Source organism: Morus notabilis, unplaced genomic scaffold (assembly GCF_000414095.1).
Source record: "Morus notabilis unplaced genomic scaffold, ASM41409v2 Scaffold1766, whole genome shotgun sequence".
Lineage (NCBI taxonomy): Eukaryota > Viridiplantae > Streptophyta > Magnoliopsida > Rosales > Moraceae > Morus > Morus notabilis.
Window position 1 is genome coordinate 1 of NW_010364063.1, and position 20935 is coordinate 20935.

Consider the following 20935-nt stretch of genomic DNA (forward strand, 5'->3'; position numbering starts at 1 on the left):
ATATATATATATAAGGTATTGGCGTATTGCGACCATATAAACAAGGGGAATATGGTAATCCATGTTCAAAGCGACCACAACGTTAAACTATGCATTAAAATCAGTATCTGTTAGAAGCAATTATGCATTAAAAACATGAGGAAAAGAATATTTATTAAAAATGGAAAAAATACGAAACGAAAAGGCAGATAATAAAAGACAATCTTCTGTAAAAACAAGCAACGTATAAACTAAAACATTCAAACACGACAATGAGCACAAAATAACAGTATTAATAAACGACACCATTTCTCATAGAGACTACAAAATGTACCGGAAAAGATCCAAATATGTGTGAGTGTGAATAAACGAAAAGACAACAAAAACAAAGGTAAACATCAATTTTAACACGACCGTATATGCATAAACGATTCGAGTATAAAAGCAATATCCATTAGAAACGACCAAAATAAAAGGAACGACAGCGGAGATGATCAATGAGTATGACAATTGATTCTTTTAAAAGGAAAATATATATATATATAAATATATATATATATATATATCTACGACGGAAACAAGACATCAGTTTGGAAAGACAATTAATATAAAACGATGTCAGTTTGGAAACAAGACATCCTCTCCTGAAAGCTAATAATAGATACGACATCATGTGCTGGAAACGACAGAAATATGAACAACAAGATGCTAAAAATTAAGAACTTTTCTTTTCATGTTCTGCTATTTTCGAAGCTCAACAGCTGAAAGATTTCAACAGCCACCATATACATCATGTTATTATTATTATTATTATTATTATGATGTTGTAGTCGTTGTTTTGTTTTTTTATTAAGCCCTTCTTTTTATGTTTTTTCTTCCATTGTCAAGAAACTTGTAACGATGGGCTAAGCAGTAAGAGAAATTTTTTTTTTTTCACTAAATAAATAGAGAGTGTGTTTTAACTGAGAGGCCTTGGTAAAAATAACTCAATAAAAAATTATTTTTTAAAAAATTATTTTTACAAAATAGCTAAATAATAATAAAAAATGATCTCTTTTTATAAAAAATGATGGAATGGTCGTTTTTTATAAAAATAATAAAGAATATTATTTTACTAATTTCACTTTGTTGGTGGATAGTCATTAGTATATTTCTCTTTGGCTTGAAACTGAACAGGGATTGTTTGGTTGTTGCCGAAGTGGGTAAAAGTGGAAAATAAACGGTTAGCAGAAGCTGTACGGTAATACCGGTGTTGACATTTGTTTTTTGGTTTTTTATTTTTTCGTTTTCTGAGCATTAGTTTTACATTTTTTTAGGCCAACTAAGAACCGACAAAAGAAATAGAAAGGTACTTGAGAGATGCTTGTAGCTTGTTCCATGCTCATAGATGAAACTATCATGCTCCCAGAATCTTAACAAAAAAGATCAGGTAAAAAAAATCGATCTTAGTGCTCTCAAAAGAAATAATTTCAATCTTCTTTTTTTTTTTTCCTTATCATGATCTTCTTCTTACCAAAGATTGTGCCTTTTTTTTTTTTGCCTGTTCTGTCATTTTCCCTAACTTGACGCTTGGATTCTCCTCAGCTGCTTAATGATTTCAACACTCTCATACTGGAAAATTCTTCTTTTTAATTGTTTATCTAATGGGTTTTTTTGGATTCCACAAAAAACCTGCCTTTATCCATAAAAATTTCAGCTTTAGAATTAAGCTTGCTCCCTAAAGCCAAGTGGGTTTTTGTGGAAACATCTAATTGGACAATTCAGGTGCTTTACATGGTCAAACCTTCTTTGCATATATTCTTGAATTATTATCTGTAATAAAGAGCTACTACTTTTGGTAAGCAAATTTTTGTCTTGTTGAATCATGCTTGGAGTTATTATAGGCCTCATTTACTAATAGATAGAATTTGGGTTTTACAGATATTTGGTGTTCTTTGTTATGTTGTTATCCTGAAAATAGTTCTCATTTGAGGAGATGAAAAAAATGTGGATGATGGGGAATTAGATACCTCAGAGGATCCTCTTTCACCAAACCTCAATTCTTCAACCAATTTTCATGGTCCAATGTCTTTGGATTCATTTATTGATGATCTTCTGAAGAATGCCAGGACGTGTACTCACACACACACTTGTAACCCGCCCGGCCCTGACTCGACCCACACGCACACTTGCTACCATACTCACACCCAAGTTCTTGCCTCTGAAGATGATGATCACACAACCAGTAAACAGAATTCCACTTCGAAATCAAGAAGGCCCTCAGGTAATAGAGACGCGGTTCGGAAGTATAGGGAGAAAAAGAAGGCGCACGCGGCTTATTTAGAGGAGGAAGTTAATAAATTGCGCTTGGCGAACCAACAGTTGGCGAGGAAATTGCGGAGGCAAGCAGTTCTTGAGGCTGAGGTCTTGAGGTTGAGAGGGCTTTTGGTTGATCTTAGAGGAAAGATTGATAGTACATTGGGTACTTACCCATTCCAAAAGCAAAGTAACACAACTAGTTTCTTCAAGGAAGCGGATTGCCAGGTGCAGCCTTCTGCTGCCGGGTTGATTGGCCTGCAGTGCCAGACCGATTCCCCGTGCTTCCATCCACATATTGGATCGTCGTCCCAGATTAGTACTGGCGGTATAAGTGGGCCATGGAAAGTGAACTGTCAGCCTGCCATAGTCGATTGTCAAGCTAATGGAAATGAGATTCCAAGTGGCGACGCGCAAGCCATGGACACAATGGAAACTTTAGTATCATCTGCAACACAAGGAGAGTAATTAGCGAGATGGATTTTCTTTGTAAGTTTCTTGTATCGTCAGATATATATATCCCTGCATTACTAGATACTTAATTAGACATTGTTGTATAGTAGCTTTGATATAAGAACTCTTTAGTAGAGAGTAATAGGTTTGAAATAGTGCTTAAAAAATGAAAGCCAGTATACTATCAACATATAGGCCCCTTTTTGTAATGTGTTTTTGGGTGCACAAAATAAAACACTACTTGATGTGGTATCTCTGTACATACTTGATGTGGTATCTCTGTACATACTCAATAAGCCTGCGAATTGAGGTTGCAAACACTTAAGTTTCTTGTTGCAATTCATCTCAACAGAAGTATTTACATGCAGTTAGAACTTTTATCCTTGGTATCTTTGTGTATCCTTCTTTGATAGATGCATATGCAACTCTTGTGAATTGGTTTGATTTATGCTCATAGTTGAACTCTTCCAAAGAATTTTTGGACATTTTTGTCATTGTATACGTGAGAATAGTAGGTTTATACGAAACTGAAAGCATGGATTATAATGACCCACACATTTATTTAGTGTAATATTGTCCACTTTGAGTCTAAATCTGCACGACATTCATGGACTTCATCCTAAAAGGCCTTGTACCATTGAAATATAATGTTCTTATAAAACATCACCTGTAACGTTTCCCAAATGATGTAGAACTGCACAGCTTACCCTGTCTTAGTTCTTTGTCTCGAGGGATTGATGATTATCGCATGAATGATCATGCTCCTAGGATTAGCCTAACATGATGAGGAAAGGAAAGAAACTTATTGTTTCTCCTTTTATTTAAAATGAGAGTTACAATTGGGTACTAGAACAGGAAAACATTGCTGATGGTTTACAACAAGACTGGATTAATAGTGTTATCTAGTCTTTGGGCTGGTGAATCATTCCCCAGATTACCTGTTCTATGAACAATCAGATGTGTTAAGGGGTGGTCTGTTTTCTCAAGGGTAGTATCCAAAGTAGTAATACAAAAGAACGTTATGAATGAGCCCTTATAATTTGTAAGTCATATTTATCATTCAGAATTTGGAATTGGATTGAAGCAACTACTTCAATAAGGATAATGGCAATAATATGACCCTCATGGCTTTTTTTTTTTTGGCTCAGGATGACCTTAATATGTTTAAATGCGTCCTTTTTGTGGCAGAATTTTGCCTTTTATGATGACTTACATCAGAAGCTATATATTGTCAACGGCTCAATATCACCTCTCCCTTTGGGGACATCACTTGCGTCTTGCATTTTAGAAACGTGGGGAATTCAATAATAATCCTGGAAGTTGACCCAAGTTTTAATTCAGCTATTTATGCTGGCCATGTTGGTCAAACTGAAATAAACTCATGATCATGACGGTGCAAGTAATGCTAATTAGAAAGCTTCGCGAGACAATCAAGACAAAAAGTCAACTAGTACATCAACATGTGATGTATGAAATAAATAGTACATTAAGAGCCCGTTTTGTTCATGAATTAGAATTATGATATTAGAACTATTTTTTATTTACGTGTGTTTTTTGTGAGAGAAAATACTGTAGCGAACTATGAACCATGATTCGAATCAGAGAACGAATCCTCTAACCAAACGGGTCGTAAGAGCACATAAAAAATATTCATATTCTATAAGCAGAAAGAGTATAAGGCATCGTTCGCTTCACATATTTGAGTTTTCAATTCGAGTTGAGAGGTGACATTCTCTGAGAGTTTTTCACTGTAGCAGAAAAAGTTAAATGTAATATTTTCTGAGAGCTTTTTACTATAAAAACTTAAAATTAAAAACTTTTCAGATTCTATTGCCCCGTTCACTTCGCTGATTCGAGTTTAGAATTGGAGTTGAGATGTGACTTTATATGAGAGTTTTTTACTGTAGTAAAAAAGTTAGATGTGATTATTTGTGAGAGCTTTTTACTGTAGAAAAACTCGAATTTTAAACTCGAATCAGCGAAGTGAACGGGGCCTATATATACCAGCATACATTTGGGCCCAAATATTGACCTTAGGTCCAAGAAACTTAGTGGGGATCCAATAGGCCATGCTCTACAAATTACTTGGTAACTACTGTATCTAGTCATAAGATTTAGCAAGCATTTAGTGGACAATAATAAACTAGCTCGTGGATATGGCACAAGCATAATCATAACTAACTTATTCAAATTAATAGTACTTTTGTTTCCCTCCCTTCATGTATTTCCATTAGAAGCTCATGTTAAGAATTCTTTCAACCTTATTCCTATTCTTTTTGATGTGTCTCCAATAACATTATATAACCTTTATTAAAATATTCTAACTGACATAACATATTAATTGATATGCGATGATATTTTAATTAACATATTATTTTAAGTGACGTTAGGGGACATGAAGAAGAAGATATGGAGTCAGATTTTTATTGTTCCCATTCATATTCAAAGATAGTTGACTCTCGAAATCACTTGTGTAAGTTTCTATATATGACTTTGAAAATTTGGCTTGTAAGAGTGTTAGTAGCAAAAGCTATTCTCCTTTTTCATGAGAGAATCTTGTAAACTATAAAAAAATTATATCGAATATAAATTTAACATTTTGGAAAAAAAAAAAAAACCCAGAAACAGTTTGTAACGTGAGTCACCAAAGATTCTATTGAAAGGTTAAATTGTGCATCCTCAAATAATAATGGTGAAGTTGGGAAGCTTTCTACCCCAATATGATTCCTTTGTTAGAAAGTTTTCATTGAATGGCTAATCTCTCTCTCTCTCTCTCTCTCTCTCTCGTCCAAAGTCTTTATCATAAAAGATTGACTTTTTTAATTATTGGAGTACTGAAGATAGGACGAAAATGATATTTCATCTTTTGTAACAAATGACCAAGAATCTCACCACATATATCATATATATAGGACAACCAATATTGTTGTGAAACATGCAATAGCAGAAACTGTCTCCGGCTTCTTCTTCTTCTTCCTCTTCATGTAAAAAGAGAGAGAGATCACTATTAGTTTTTGTCGAGGCAGGGATTCTGTGCTACCAAGAGATCTCATTTTTCATCTCACTTTGTTATATATGATCAATAATGCAAATAGCAAATCAAATGTGGGATAATCTCTTGCTCCTTATACACACGACAATTAAAGCCTAGTAAAAACAATGTCACACAATAACAATTATATATATATATATATTGCCACCAGACAAGGGCTACAGTGCTTAGTCACGTCCACGAAATATACAAGTAAGTGCATTATAAATTTATATGTAAAACACTTTTTTACACAAAGAAAACATGATCTTGGTACCATCTTATCCTCAATCATCTCCTTTGTCGTTTTGAAAATCTCAAAACTCACTATTATAATGGAAAGGACCTATCTAATTTACTTGAGGTGATATATTAAATTTTTACTTAGGTCTCCACACACTTAACGTCACACAAGATATGACTGAGAAGAGGATTCTAATGTAGGATTGTGGAGTAATAAATCTTGAATACATCCGCGAAGAGAAAAAAGAAAGGCATTCTAGGCCCCGTTCGTTTCGCTGATTCGAGTTTAGAATTCGAGTTTTGCTACAGTAAAATCCCGTTCGTTTCGCTGATTCGAGTTTAAAATTTGAGTTTTGCTATAGTAAAAAGATCTCACAAACAATCACATCTAACTTTTTTACTACAGTAAAAAACTCTCACATAAAATCACATCTCAATTCAAATCAGTAAATTAAACGGACCTCTAATCACTGCACCGATCATTGATGTATATAATATATACATATTATACGAATATATGATATTACAACCCCATCTCTCTCTCTCTCTTTGAGTGAAAGAGTACTGAAAATGCATTAAAATGTAATTTTGTAAAGGACCCATATGAGTGAATTGATGATACTCCTTTGTCCCATAAAATTCGGGTGAGACATATCATGGACACACACAAGCACATGGCCTCACTGCTCCTTCTCTTTCCAACTTGTCCTCTCCCTCTGATCTAAGGTACTACACTCTCAAGCACCTTTCACTTCTTCCTTTTATTTTCTCATCTTTTCCCACTTGTATTTAAATCCCCAACCGTCGTTGTTAGATCTCCCATCATATCTTCTCAATCTCATTATGAGACGGTAAATTATTTGTTACCTTCTTCATAAATCACTTTACGTATTGGTGAATGAAACTCATAACGAAAAAGGAAATTTCATGGCATTAATTGGGGGTGGAACAATAATTTTTACTTTTATGAAAGTGAAACTTAAATAGTTTTGACATCTTTACTTTCATGACACTTGTGATAAAACTTTTCATGATGTACATCATTGGTGATTACACTAATTAAATATCACAATAACTTTTTTGTTTTTTTTTTTTTTTGTATTCTCCCTAACTTTCTTAATTATAAGTCTTGTACGCATTGTTCGGAGTTCTGATTAAATGAATCTAACTGGCGTATAAATAGTATGAGACAAAAATTTTCCTCCCCACCATTGAAACATGAGATTATAACATGTTTAATTATATATATATATATATACACACTTGAAGTTAATGGAAAAATCTTAGCCTATTTTCAACATTAAAATAATTTAACTTGTACTTATAAGATTGAGTCGTGTTAATAAAGAGTCAAAGTAGCAAATTAGCTGCAAGAACACATCCGCTCAAAGATGAAAGAAAGCAATTAATCTGAAAGTGACATAATGTGGTCATTTGCATAGAACCCTGGTACAATATCATGTTTTGGTGGCTAATGTTACTTTAAAGTGATCGATTATAATATAATTATATTTACTATCTCATCTTTGAATTATTGCAGCCTTGTCCTTATTACTCCTTTTTATTATATTTTTCAAAAAAAATTTGGAGGGCGTATCAAAATCCATTAAAATTAAATCAAAGATAGTCGTTGTTGACATATTTTAGTACTTAATTTCTATATATATTTTTTTCAAAAAAAAAAAAAAAAAGGGTACGACTATGAAAGTTCGAAATTCCATTATATAATCTGATAAGGTGAAATGGGTTCATCACGATCTCCTAAAGGAACTTTGTGTGACATATTACTTTGAAATCTTTTTATTTCCCTCGCTTTCATTTTTGTCTTTTGGGAGAATATAGTAAAATTCTACTATGGCCTTTTAAGGAAGTGAGAGGATAATCACTATGCACAAACAAGCAACAAAAACATTGGAGACCCTAAAAATAAAAATACTTCATGTGTAGGCGATGAAGTCATATAACAATATATATATATATACACACATATACATATGTATACACACACGTATATATATATATAGTTTACATATATGCAACTTGTTAGTGATATGCTTGCTGCAATATGCATGCATATCGACTTAAAATAAAAGGACCAGTCTGTTTTCAGACTTTAGACAAACATAACAACCTTTTATTAGAAAAGGATTGCTTTTTTATAATTTATTGGGGAAATTTAGTCCAAAAAAAAAAACACTTTACTATGAAAGAAATATATATACCTTTCCCACCCCTAGAGAAAAAGAAAGATGTTGTATCCCCTTTTACAATTGAATTATGTAGAGAAAGTTTTGAGTGGGGTTAAAAGTAGGAAGGGATCGCAATCATATTGCAGGCAATTTATTTGAAATTTGTACCCTACTTATTGGACCCATCTCTTCTCTCTCTTGGACCTTTATAGTTTTTAAGTTTTATACACATAATCTTTTAAAAAAATTAAATAAAAGCATCAATATTAGAAGGGCCATTTATGCCTATATATGTGCATGTATAATGCATGTAATATAAAAATAAATGGTGTGTGTATTTGTACAGTTGATATATATGTGTGCATCCATGATAGCTTAAGGAGTCCTATGATATGAAAAACCACGAATATTATAAGTAGATGTAAGTAATAAGTACTAGTTAATTTGATTATGATCTCTGGTAGAAAATTAAAAGTAGTCCCAACTCATGCATAGATATGTAAGAGGTAAAAAATTAAAGAGATAAAGAGACAATTAATAATCTATTTTTACAACGTTTTTGAAGTTATAAATATCATTTTTTTTTTTAAAAACGATAAAAGTAAATAGTGTATTTACTAGGAATGTAGAAAAATTATTTACACCTAATAAATAAACATTTACCAATCAATATGCTATTTATTTCAATCATTTAAGAGTTTTTTTTTTTTTTTGGGTGAAAATCATACTTTAAAAAATATGTTATTTACTTTAAAAAATGATTCAAAAATATACTATTTAATATACTTACTGTAAATTAAAGGGGGTATACAAAATAATATCTATATTTTTTTAAGCTGTAATTTTACCTTTAATAATTTTATCTAAGGGGACGTTTGGTTGGATGATTCACTACAGTGTTTTTTCTCACAAAAAATACACGTAAATTGAAAATGATTCTAATCACATAATTTTAATTTATGAACCAAACGTCTCTTAAATGTTTAAATATGACTAGCCCTTTGAGAAACCACTACTGCTTAGGCTTACTCACTAGCGACATTACTAGCGCTAGCTACTATCTTATATGGATATTGATGATATAATGTATAAACATGATGAGAAATAAGTGTCCAATCTTGTATTATATAAAGTTAATTTCTCTCTTCAAGCTAAGGCTGAAGACTGCAGTGGACGTTGTATGCGCAAACGACAAACCGTTATTTCAAAATGATAATGACACCTACTGATCATCAGCCATAGATATGCCATGATGATCGCGATGATCATGATCATTCTCTCGTTTGATCATCATTTGACATGAAATCTCCTGATCTGATCTTCATCCCAATCTCGAATTTAATCATGCGGATGCATGCCGAGCTAGAGTTATATAGCATGTTTCAAACCCTACACAGTACTATACCCCACATAAAAGTCTTTTAGGAAATATTTCATAATTCATAATTATGACCCTCCCTCTTGATTCAAATATCATGGGCCAATCTATTTATTTCCCAAGTTGCTCAATCAATTCCTCAGAGTGGGTTGTTTACCGGGACGAGAAATGTTAGTATTATTCTGTCATTTTTTTATTATTTATTGTATTTATTATTTGACACATAAATTTAATTATTTTATTTTTTATTTAAATAATAATACATTATATTAGTAGATTCTAAATATCAATGTAATATATATAAAAAGTAACAAAAAGAATGATAAAAAAATGTAATAATATTTCTCTAAATACTGTACATATATAGAAAAAAGATATATATATATATAATAAAATAGCATCAAGTGCTTATATATTGCATAATATGTCTTTTCTTTCTTTTTTTCCTTTTTTGCGTTTTCCTTTTTAAAACTTATAATGAGAGGGCCTTTTTTTTTTCTTCTTTCCCCTGTTTTATATCTTATAGTAATTTGATCAAGTCTTTGTGGGTATAAATTAAATTCCTCTCTTTATTGATTAATTTTCAGTACATCTGGTCCATTTGTGCGCACGACTCAACTAAAATAATCATGAGAAAATCAGGGGGTATCTATTTGCTTACATTTGTGACAATGAAAGAAAACACTTTAAATATTTCTATTCGGCTATCTTTTTTATTTATTAAAAGGAAAAAAAAAAAAGTATTAGCCAAAACAATGAGAAAGATTGGAGCAAGTACAAAATCTATTAACCTAGTTAAGTTAAATATCACCAAATTATATATATGGGTCAATCTCCATCATATGATATCATGCTTTTCAATTAACTTCTTAAATCTTATGCAATAAATTCTGATATATATTAACTCTTCTTAGTTAAGATAAATTTTTAGTGCTATGTACAAATTTTGGAGAAATATTCAAAATTAATTGTTTCTTTTTTTAAAAAAAAAAAAAAAAAAAAGAACAGAATAAAACAGAAGCACAAATGTTGATTTTTTATGCTGATTTGTAGGCGAAAAAAGGTGTTTCCTTGCGTTGTCAATATTGTCTGGTGTTTGTGATAACTTTCAAGCACGTTTCACTCTCTGCGACAGTCGAAAGATGTTTCCTAATTTAATTTAATTTTCATTTTTGCCCCTCACAATTTCCCTTTATAGAGCAGCACAAATTTGAAGCATGTCTGTAACAAGCAACGAGGTGAGTGATATCATGATGAATAGCGGCTGTGATAGCAACAATTCCTTACAGGTTGCAATCATGCACGAAAGTGAAGTGTCAAAGTTATAAAATAAGAAAAAAAGAAAGAAAAATAAAATCTATGCAAATTCTCAAACTCAATTAATTGATGAGTGAGAAACTGACCAGAATTGATCAGCTAGATAAGAACAACGAAGTTTAATTTATTGCCAGCCAAGATATATAAGAACAAGAAATAAGTAGGCTAGGCAATAGCTAAGAGCTATTTTTTTCTCCAACCATTTGAACTTCCACTTTTTTTTAAGGTAATTAATTGTATTTCAAAATCATGAAGGAAATAAATAGATCGATATTGACTCAAATAACCTCATGATATAAAAGAAAATTTCTCGTTCATTTCGCTAGTTCGAGTTTTATTACAGTAAAAAGCTCTCAGAAACAGTCACATCTAACTTTTTTGCTACAGTCAAAAACTCTCACATAAAATCACATCTCAACTTAAATTAAAAACTCAAATTAGTGAACTAAACAGGCGGCGACGATGACAAATCATATTTGCCAATTAAATTCTAATGAAACACGTCAGAGGCCAATAAGTTTCAACGACGGGAAACTGAAAGGGCATTCTAAGTTAGTAAGGAAAAATAATTACTTAAAAGATTGAATGTAACAGTTAGCCTAACTAGCAGATTTCCTTGACTAAGCATCTTTAATTACATCCGTCAGAGTTTTTGGACATGTGTATGAGTAGTAGCAAAAGGAAAAGGATTACGCTAATAATAGATCTCACTAATTTGTAGTTAAGTGCAAGCTTTTTCCCAATGGGAACTAATCAAATGAAAGACTTATTTACGTACTTAGAATTATATATGTACATATAATGCAAAGTTTCTAAATAGAATTTTGATAAGTAAATAGACAAATATATTATATTTATGTACTTAAAAAAAGAATTATGTAGATATAATGCAAAGTTTCTAATTAGAATTTTGATCACAAGTAAATAGACAAATATATTACATGCTCAAACAATAGTATATATAATTACAAACGTTTTTGGTAATATAATGTTTAATTCTTTCAATATTATTCACAATGCAGATTAGAATGAGCTTGGAAGTAGTACTACTCTTGGTCTGATCATATACGTGATGAAGTGAAAATGATGTATGATTGATTCTGAAAGATACATGTCAAGATGGGTGAAAATTAGAGGGGGAAAAGAACCATATTCAATGTTTAAATGTGAATACATAACTAACTTCAAAACTAGGGTTTTAGAAAAAAAAACAAAAAAACAAAAACCAACAACAAAACTTCAAAACTAGGGAATGGGAACAAGGTATATTTAATGAAGAAGTAGGTGCAGAAGGAATGTGAAATTGCGTATGGTAATATTCGAAAAGACTATTAATTACGACCCCTAAAACCTATATCAATATCATTAGAGCATATCACAATTTGTCAATCCTCAAATACTCTTAACTAATCATTTTGTCACACAATATGTAATCTTAACTTCTTTGGCATATGGAAATTCACTAGTTAATCTTTGACTTTCATTATAAAAACAGGAAAAAAAAAAGAAAAGAAATTCCATTCACTCTAAATATCTTTACTTTAAAAAATCAAGAAATATAAAGGGTTCAGAGTAATTCAAAGCAAAAATTCAAATTCAAATTATTTGATAAAAAAACCAAAACAAAACCAGAAAGTAGTTAGATGCATAAAAGCCAGGCAAGACCAGAAAGATGGAGCCCAAGAGGACTTAAAGGTTGGTTGGCAGGGAAAGAAATGGGGAAAAAAAAATTGTTTTCTCTACGGTGAGACCTCCTAAAAAAATCTATTAGTGGAACACCATATTCTGATTTAGATTATTTTTTTAACAGTCAGATTTACACAGAAAGCAGTTTTGCATGGCGTGCTGTAAATTTTTAATATAGACATACGCAGATGTAACCGTTGAAAACTTAATCAAATGATCAAAACAAGATGTTCTACTAGTAAATTTTTATAAGAGATCTTACTATAAAGGCTTCCTCTAATAGAGCTTCAAAATTTCAAAAATTAGTAATTGATCATGCCTTGGAAATCATGGTCAAAGCTAAGCCAGGGTTTAAAATAAAAATTGTTACTCACGCAAGGGCTACTGGGTAATAGTGCAGGGAAAAAACTAAGTTAGCCAATTAATTAAGGTAATTGATTTATGGTAATAATATATTGTGATTAAGAATTAAATAATGAGAGGCAGTAGATCAGACAGTGTGTAGTACAAATCAGTGTCCAACAAAATTAGCATTCCTATAATTAATGATAGAGCAGAAAGCATGCATGCAAAAATTAATCAGGCTAATTAAATTCCCATCTTTCTATAAGTTTCTGTTTTCTATGCCTAAAAAAATGAAAAGAAAAAAAAAGTTTTGTCTTCTAGAAAACACAAACCGATGTTTCTTTCACTAACCAAGTGTTACTTTGTTGTTTTGAGACATTTATTTGAATTGACAATTATTTATTGAGCAAATACTCTAGTTTTTAATTCTCTCTAAATTTCGTGTCCATTTTCTAACTGATACTTAACGACAAGTTATTTTCTCTCGTTTCTCAAGGCAGTAATATATATCGTTTTCTTATTTATTTTAGGTGGCCAAGTTGCTTATACAAAATTAACACGCAAAACCAGGATCAAAGATCGGTAGATCAATGATCAAAACTTATCTAAGTTAATTTAATTTAACAAACATAAAAGAGCCAAAATTTGTTTGTATAAAGTGTTACGTGGCAGCCTTTTCTTTTACCTCTTTTTTTTTTTAATTTCTCTTTTTGCTTTTTTTGTCTTTACTTTTTATTTTTTATTTTTTGAATTTTTTAACATTTTAAGTTGTTATGTGTTTTATTTTTTCCTCACTTTACCCTTTTGAAAGAAATTTTTTACATGTATTTTTATTTTACTTTTTGTCAATAATTAAAATAATTTTTTTTAAATGTGTCCCTACTTAATTATTTTTCGTGTAATTTTTATTATATCAAAAGTTATCTTTATACATATTCATTGTTAAAATAAATTCCTTAAATGGTTGAATAAATAAATTTTCTATTATTTAATAAATAATAAACTTTGAGTGTCTATGAATCACGTTAAAAAACTAGTCTATATAAAAGTACTAATATGTATATATTTTATTGAGCTATATATCCACAAGCTCGATCGGTATTTATGGCATCTTTTTTCTAGTACTCAAATGGTATGAAATGGTTTGTCTTTTATAAAATGGCAACAAAGGTAATCTCATTTGGGCGCGCAAAAAAGATTGTAATTAATCGCATATATGACTTTGTAATCATGGCAATTCTTATGGTAGAACTCTTATTTTACTCTATAATTAGTAGGAATTGTAATTTAAACCGTTAGATTATTTTTTAATAGTCAATCTGTAAGTGTTTAAATTAAAAAGTTACAACGCATAATACGAAATTGTTACAACTCACAAATAGATTATTAAAAATAAAACTTTTCAACGTCGTATAATACAAAATTGTTACTACTCACAAATAGATTATTGAATAATTATATTTCGACGATTAAAATAATTTATTAAATAGCTATATTTCTACGATTAAAATAACAATTATTATTGATAAGATAAAATAGCAATTACTATCATAAAAGTTTTCCTGTTTTTCATGCCTAGTGAAGTGTACTATGAACAATATACTTATAGCTAATTGTCCTATGGAATACCCTCAGAAGGGGAAAAAAGAAAATTATCCCATGCAAATTTTGTCATCATCGTGTCATTTTATATTAATTGCAGCGGAAATATGCATGTGCACTTAACATTCTCAGTTGATTCCTTTTCAAATATCCAACGGTAGTACTATTATTCACATGCACGTTACATATATATATATATATATATGTATTTATAGAATGTGGTTTTAATGGTTATTTGAATATTTATTCATTAATGGGTATCTTTATTTTAACAGTAAGATATTGATTTGACGGTTGTAATAAATTAGATAATTGACTTAAAAACTTAATAACAATTAATAAAACTAAAATCTTATTATGCCGCAAACGATGTTATAAGGGTACGACTAAAGGCATGGACAACGCATTGCGGGTCATTCTCACCCTACACAATACCAGAAAGAGACCATGAAAACTATGAGCCAATAATGCATCGGTCCTTGATGAAATCAAACTTCCAATTAAAGCTCTTTTAATCCGACAAGGCTTCCACGACCACCTAATTGATACATCACCGTAAAAAAAAAAAAAAAAAAAAAAAAAATTAAAATTAAACTTTTATCGAACCTATAGGAGGTGTGGCGTCATATATATATATATATATATATGTGTGTGTGTGTGTGTGTGTGTGTATAACAACGATAAAGACGATGACTTAAAGTTGGTATAAAGATTGAGATTAGAGTTGGTATTATTGTAGCACTGCTCTCTATTCAACATGCATGTGTTACAACTTTTCTTTATTAAAATAAATTTTTTTTAAAATGTTAAATTAGCTTAAGTTGTCATATGTATCCCTATTACCCCAATTTACGTCAAGATTATAAAATTGCTGTTCAATAATTATCCACAGGTGAGAATGTTTTGGAAACATGGTAGACGTAATTAGTTCAGGTGGCACTATGTAGAAATCAATGATATAAAAACAGTTTTATAGGCTAACTACAGTTTCAAAACAAGCTTAAATCTTAGAACCCCTAGTCTTGTGATGTATGTGTACAACTGCTAATATATAATAGACAGAAGAAAGTTGATTAATTATAATTGGGAAATAGGCCAATATGAAAAGCTTAAGAAAATATATAGGTCAACTTTTAGTTATAGAAATTAATAGGTCATAACTTGTCAAGTTATGGTTCATAGCCAGACAAATTATGAACAAAAACCGAAAATAACTTGTCAAGTTATGGTTCATAACCAGATAAGTTATGGACGAAAACAGTAATTTAACCTATTTATTAACTTATGTAAACTATTAACCTATTAATTTTTATTGATTTTAAGTCTTTGCCTATTTCTCTCTTTCTCCCATTATAATTTGATCCCCACTCTATAAAAGGCATACAAACATATATGACATGGATGAGGGCCAATGCATATATATATATATATATATATATATATACATACATACATACATATATATACAATTCTATTTTCATATGTAGCACGCGCTGAATATTAAGGGAAGTACTCATTTTGGCAAAAAAAAAAAAATGATGTAAATAGAGATTTGATCAGCACGCAGTCAGATACTGTTGCGATTTTTTATTTGTTATTATTTTTTGTGTTTGAATTAATTGGGAAAGTTGTGAGCAGAGAATGCAATTTATGCAGCTTAATGCATGCAAAAAGATAATACAAACTGGCATATTGTAATGAGCTTTTAGAATTTAAATGAAATAAAATTTAGTATTTGTCTTGGATTTAAAGACAAGATGATATAACAGACTATATATCAGTTCCTAGTAGACTGATTATCTGTACCATAGTGGCAATAATATTGGTTGATATATATTACTTCGAACTACTTTTGTTTCTCACCAACAAAGAGTAAACTATATATATATATATATATATATATTGATTAATTCCTTTTTCATTCTTTTGTACACATAAATTAATAAAACACGGTGGCCTCAGCACCTATACTCGTATCATATATAAGAAAATATTGCTCACTATATATCTCATTGGTGCTGATCAAATATAATATAAGTTTAATCACATATATAGTCATATAAAATAGGACACTCATGCGAGATTCATACTCAATGCATATTAGTCTAAGGCCTCGTTCATTTCACCGATTCGAGTTTTTAATTCTAAGTTTTTACAGTAAAAAATTATCAGAAAATGTCACATCTAACTTTTCTGTTACAGTGAAAAGTTCTCAAAAAATGTTAAATCTCAACTCAAATTGAAAACTCGAATCCGCAAAGTGAACGAGGCATAAGAATAGTAAAAAAATGGTAGTCATGTCACACTGAGACTTGTTTGGCAAGAGGAAAAGAAAATAAAAAAGAAGGGCGAGATACATAGGCCTCGTTCATTGGGTGAAGAAAATGAGAAGAGAGAGAGTCTTTTCCGTGTAGTGTTTGACACTAATTAAAAGGAAGGAAAGAAAGTCAATTTATTCTTTATTGGCTTTATTTTCTTCGGTAATGAATGGTAACAAAGTAAAAACACAGGTTTTCGGGGTTAGTTTAGACGGTTTTTTTTTTGTTTTTTTTTAAGAAACCACGAATTAAATTAAAAATAATTATTCTTTTAGGTGGTTTAGACGGTTTGATATTTTTAATGAAACTTAAATTAAACCAAATCATTCATAAATGGTTTGGGTGGTTTGGTTTAAGACTAATTTTTTTTTAATAATTCATAAAAATTATAAAATCGTTAATCAATAAAATAAAAATAAGATTTAAATTTATAATATAACTCAAAAATAATAAATTTCTAAAAATTCACTATTTAAAGTTTGAATATAAACTAATAAAAATATGATAGGGTATATTTTATATGTGTAGAACTTTTATTATAACTAACAAAAATTAAAATATATATAAAAACATTTCAAACCTTAAAAAATTATATATTTATATTTTTTTAGCGAATTATTAAGCGGTTTGGGAAGTCCAAACCACAAACCAAACATTCCAAAAAATTAGATTATAAAACCGACCAAACTGTTCAATAATTTAAAATTTTTTAACGATTTAGTTCAATTTGATTTGAATTGGGTGGTTTTCAAAATTTAACGGATTTTTTGAACACCCTAAAACCACACTCCACTTAATTGATAAGTTCCTGTTAAACAATCATATATACTCTTAAAATCTATTCACTCCACTCTTTGACTCATTTTCATTTTTTCTTTCTATAGAATAAGCTTTTAATTTCTATAAAAATGTGAGAGTCACGTGATATTCCTAACTAATTTGAGATTAGTAAAAGGAAATCGCAATATCAAGTATTTGATCGGCTAACCTTTAAAAAAAAAAATTTATTTGATTAGCAACATAATAGTGACTCTTAGGCCTCGTTCACTTCGCGGATTCGAGTTTTCAATTCGAACTGAGATGTGACATTTTCTTAGAATTTTTTATTGTAGAACCTAAAACTAAAAATTCGAATCGGTGAAATGAACGATACCTTAGAGTTTATTTGGTAGCAAAGAGAGAAATGGAGAGCGCGAGAGTGGTGCTGGGAGATGAGCGGGGAAAGAGCCTCAATCCTTTTAAAAAATTAGTATAAAATAATAAAAAGAACAATATACTAATTAGATGAATAATTATCCATATATCCTTTTAATTCTTTAATCTTCCTATTAAACAACACAACATAAAAAATTACTATAATTTTCTCAATTCTAAAATATTTCTCATTCCTTAAATTTTGTTCATACTCTTTATTCCTCCTATTAAATGGAACCTTAACATTGCTATAGTAATAATACAACAAAGAATTATTGAAAAGAAAAGGTGATTGGCGCTCTGTGCTGTGAAATGTAGTGAGGGAGAGAGAAAGAAAGGAGGGAGGGAATGAAAAAGGAAAAAAAGATTCAGTCATGATTTTATTTGTTTGTGGGGGCATCTTGAAAAAAGGACAAGTGAGAAAGCAAAGAAATGCTAGAGTAAGAGCCATGCTCTACTATCCTAATACAAATCCACGTACCTTTTGTAATTTTCTACCATCAAAAGAACCAAACCCCACTCTCTCTCTCTCTCTCTCTTACATATTTTATAGGCATTATTATAGTATCACAACCATCATCATAATGACAATTATTTTAAGAGAATGAGGAAAAGCCTCAAGGAAAGAGAACAGAGGGGAACATAAACCGGTGGGACATGACCACAAGTGACCCCTAATGATGTGTTTGGGAGTTGAGAATAAAGAAATACAAAAGGCCAAGGAAAAATTCCCCCTTTTTATTTTTTTATTTTAATCGAAGGGGGCCAGGGAACAGAGAACCTTTTTCAAGGTGAGGATTCTTTCATTTTTACTTTTATTTTTTAAAATTTTTTCGGTGTTTTATTTTTCTAAAACATTGATGTTTTTTATTTTTTTAATTATTAAATTTAATTAAAATTATAATAAATTTAAAAAATACGTAGAATAAATAAATTTTTATATAAATATGACTAATGAAAAGTAAAAAACACTATAAAAATCCCTTTTTTTTGTTATTTCAATTTTTAAAATTCTCAACACAATATACAAATTGCATAAATTCACAAGCTTACTTACGATGTTGGATCTTTTATATTAAAAAAAAAAGAAAAATGATTCGGGAATGTTTAGAAAAGAGATTCGTCTCATGATTTGAATTATGGTTCGTGACTCATTATAGTATTTTTTCTCATAAAAAATATACGTAAAATGAGAATAATTTTGAATCATAATTTTAAATTTATGAACTATATAATATTTTTTCTCATAAAAAAATATACGTCAAATAAAAATAATTTTGAATCATAATTCTAAATTTATAAACTGGCCTCGTTCACTTCGCTGATTCAAGTTTTTTTACAGTAAAAAACTCTCATAAATAATCACATCTAATTTTTTTACTATAATACAAAACTCTCACAAACAATCACATTTAACTTTAAATTCCGTTGTTGGAATCCCTTCGCGATCCCATAAGCCCACAATTCATTATAATTTACAACACTTGTAATGATGTATAATTGGAACAAAAAATTTCATCAAATACGCAATCATGGGAAAGTGGAACGTGGAAACTACAAAATGATAACATCATAAATCTCTGCAGACTACACTCGTAAATCGTAATTAGTCAATTAGAGTTCATTGTTGAGAGTGAACTACACTTGCAGACATATTGATGTGTATATTTAATTTAATTTTCAAAAAAATTTAAAGAATCCTATGACGAGATATAAAAATACCTTGCTAATTGTGTTAATAATCATATTAAAATAAAAATGTAAATCATTATATAGTAATAAAATTAAAATAAAAATGTAAAAATTGTGTTTATATTATCAGTTGAGTTTTTCTTTAGAATTCCGTGTAAAAATTTAACTAAATTTCGTATGTCTCTTTAATTTTGATTGGTATGATGAGATGATTTAGGATCGGTTTAGTTACATTTTTTAGTTATGGTAACTTGAGTATAGATTTTAAATTAAATTTGAGTTAAAGTTATAACTTGAGTTTGTATTTTGTTGTGTACATTTAAGTTATAGTTTGAGATGCAAATCTTTTTGAGTTTATATTTGTGTAGGTCAAAACTTGAGTTTATATTTAAAAAATATTTTAATATAAACTCAATGATGATGAAAAATTTTAATAGAATATATGGGTGATGTTTTATTCATCTATTCGTTGTGAACACATAAAAAAAGAATATTCTCAATCGGAATTAAAATGAAAAAGTTATAACATTTTTAAAAATAAAAAAAATATTATTTATTAACTTGAGTTTTAGTTTAAAAATTTGAATTGAACTCAGATTTTAATTCAAAACTCAAGTTAAAATTTAAGTTAAAACTCAAATTTAAACTCACATTTTATAAAAAAAATATAAACTTAAATAAAGTTGTAACTTAAGTTTAATTTTTTTTTGAGTTTTAATGTAAACAAACAAGTCTTTAAAATTGTGTTTATCTCATGTTTTATCACATAATTTTTAATTTTGTTACATCAAAATTCTCTCTCTCTAAAGAGATGTTTAGTTGAAGGATTTAAATCATAATTTAAATTATAATTCATTATTTAATATAATATTTTTTTTATAAAAAATATACATAAATTAAAAATAATTTTAATCACATAATTTTAATATATGAAATAAACATCTCTAATTTTTTTTTTGCCTGATATAGTCATAAGGTAGAGCATTGACTCACCCCCCACAAAAACACAAGATATGGGAATCAGTCAATCAAACCAACACTCAAAGGAGCGTGCAAACCAAAGTCCAATCCCAACAAACCCGACCCCTCCCCTGCTGGCCCCACACATCCCATCAAGTGGCTGATTGGCGCGTCTGATACACCCGTTGAATTCGCCAGTGGGGTCAAATAATCTCATCCTTTTTCCTCTTTTTCCTTTTTATTTTTTTGGCTT

At 29.8% G+C, this 20935-nt stretch overlaps 1 protein-coding gene across 1 annotated transcript; it reads left to right on the plus strand.

Annotated features, from left to right (window-relative positions):
* Positions 1 to 1954: 1954 nt before the first annotated feature.
* On the plus strand, positions 1955 to 3040 carry LOC21385201 (basic leucine zipper 23; the record flags this gene model as incomplete). The annotated part of the gene is made up of 1 exon (XM_010105718.2): positions 1955 to 3040. A coding segment is annotated over one exon (788 nt), but the record flags the coding sequence as incomplete, so codon positions are not given.
* Between the last annotated feature and the right edge of the window lie 17895 nt (positions 3041 to 20935).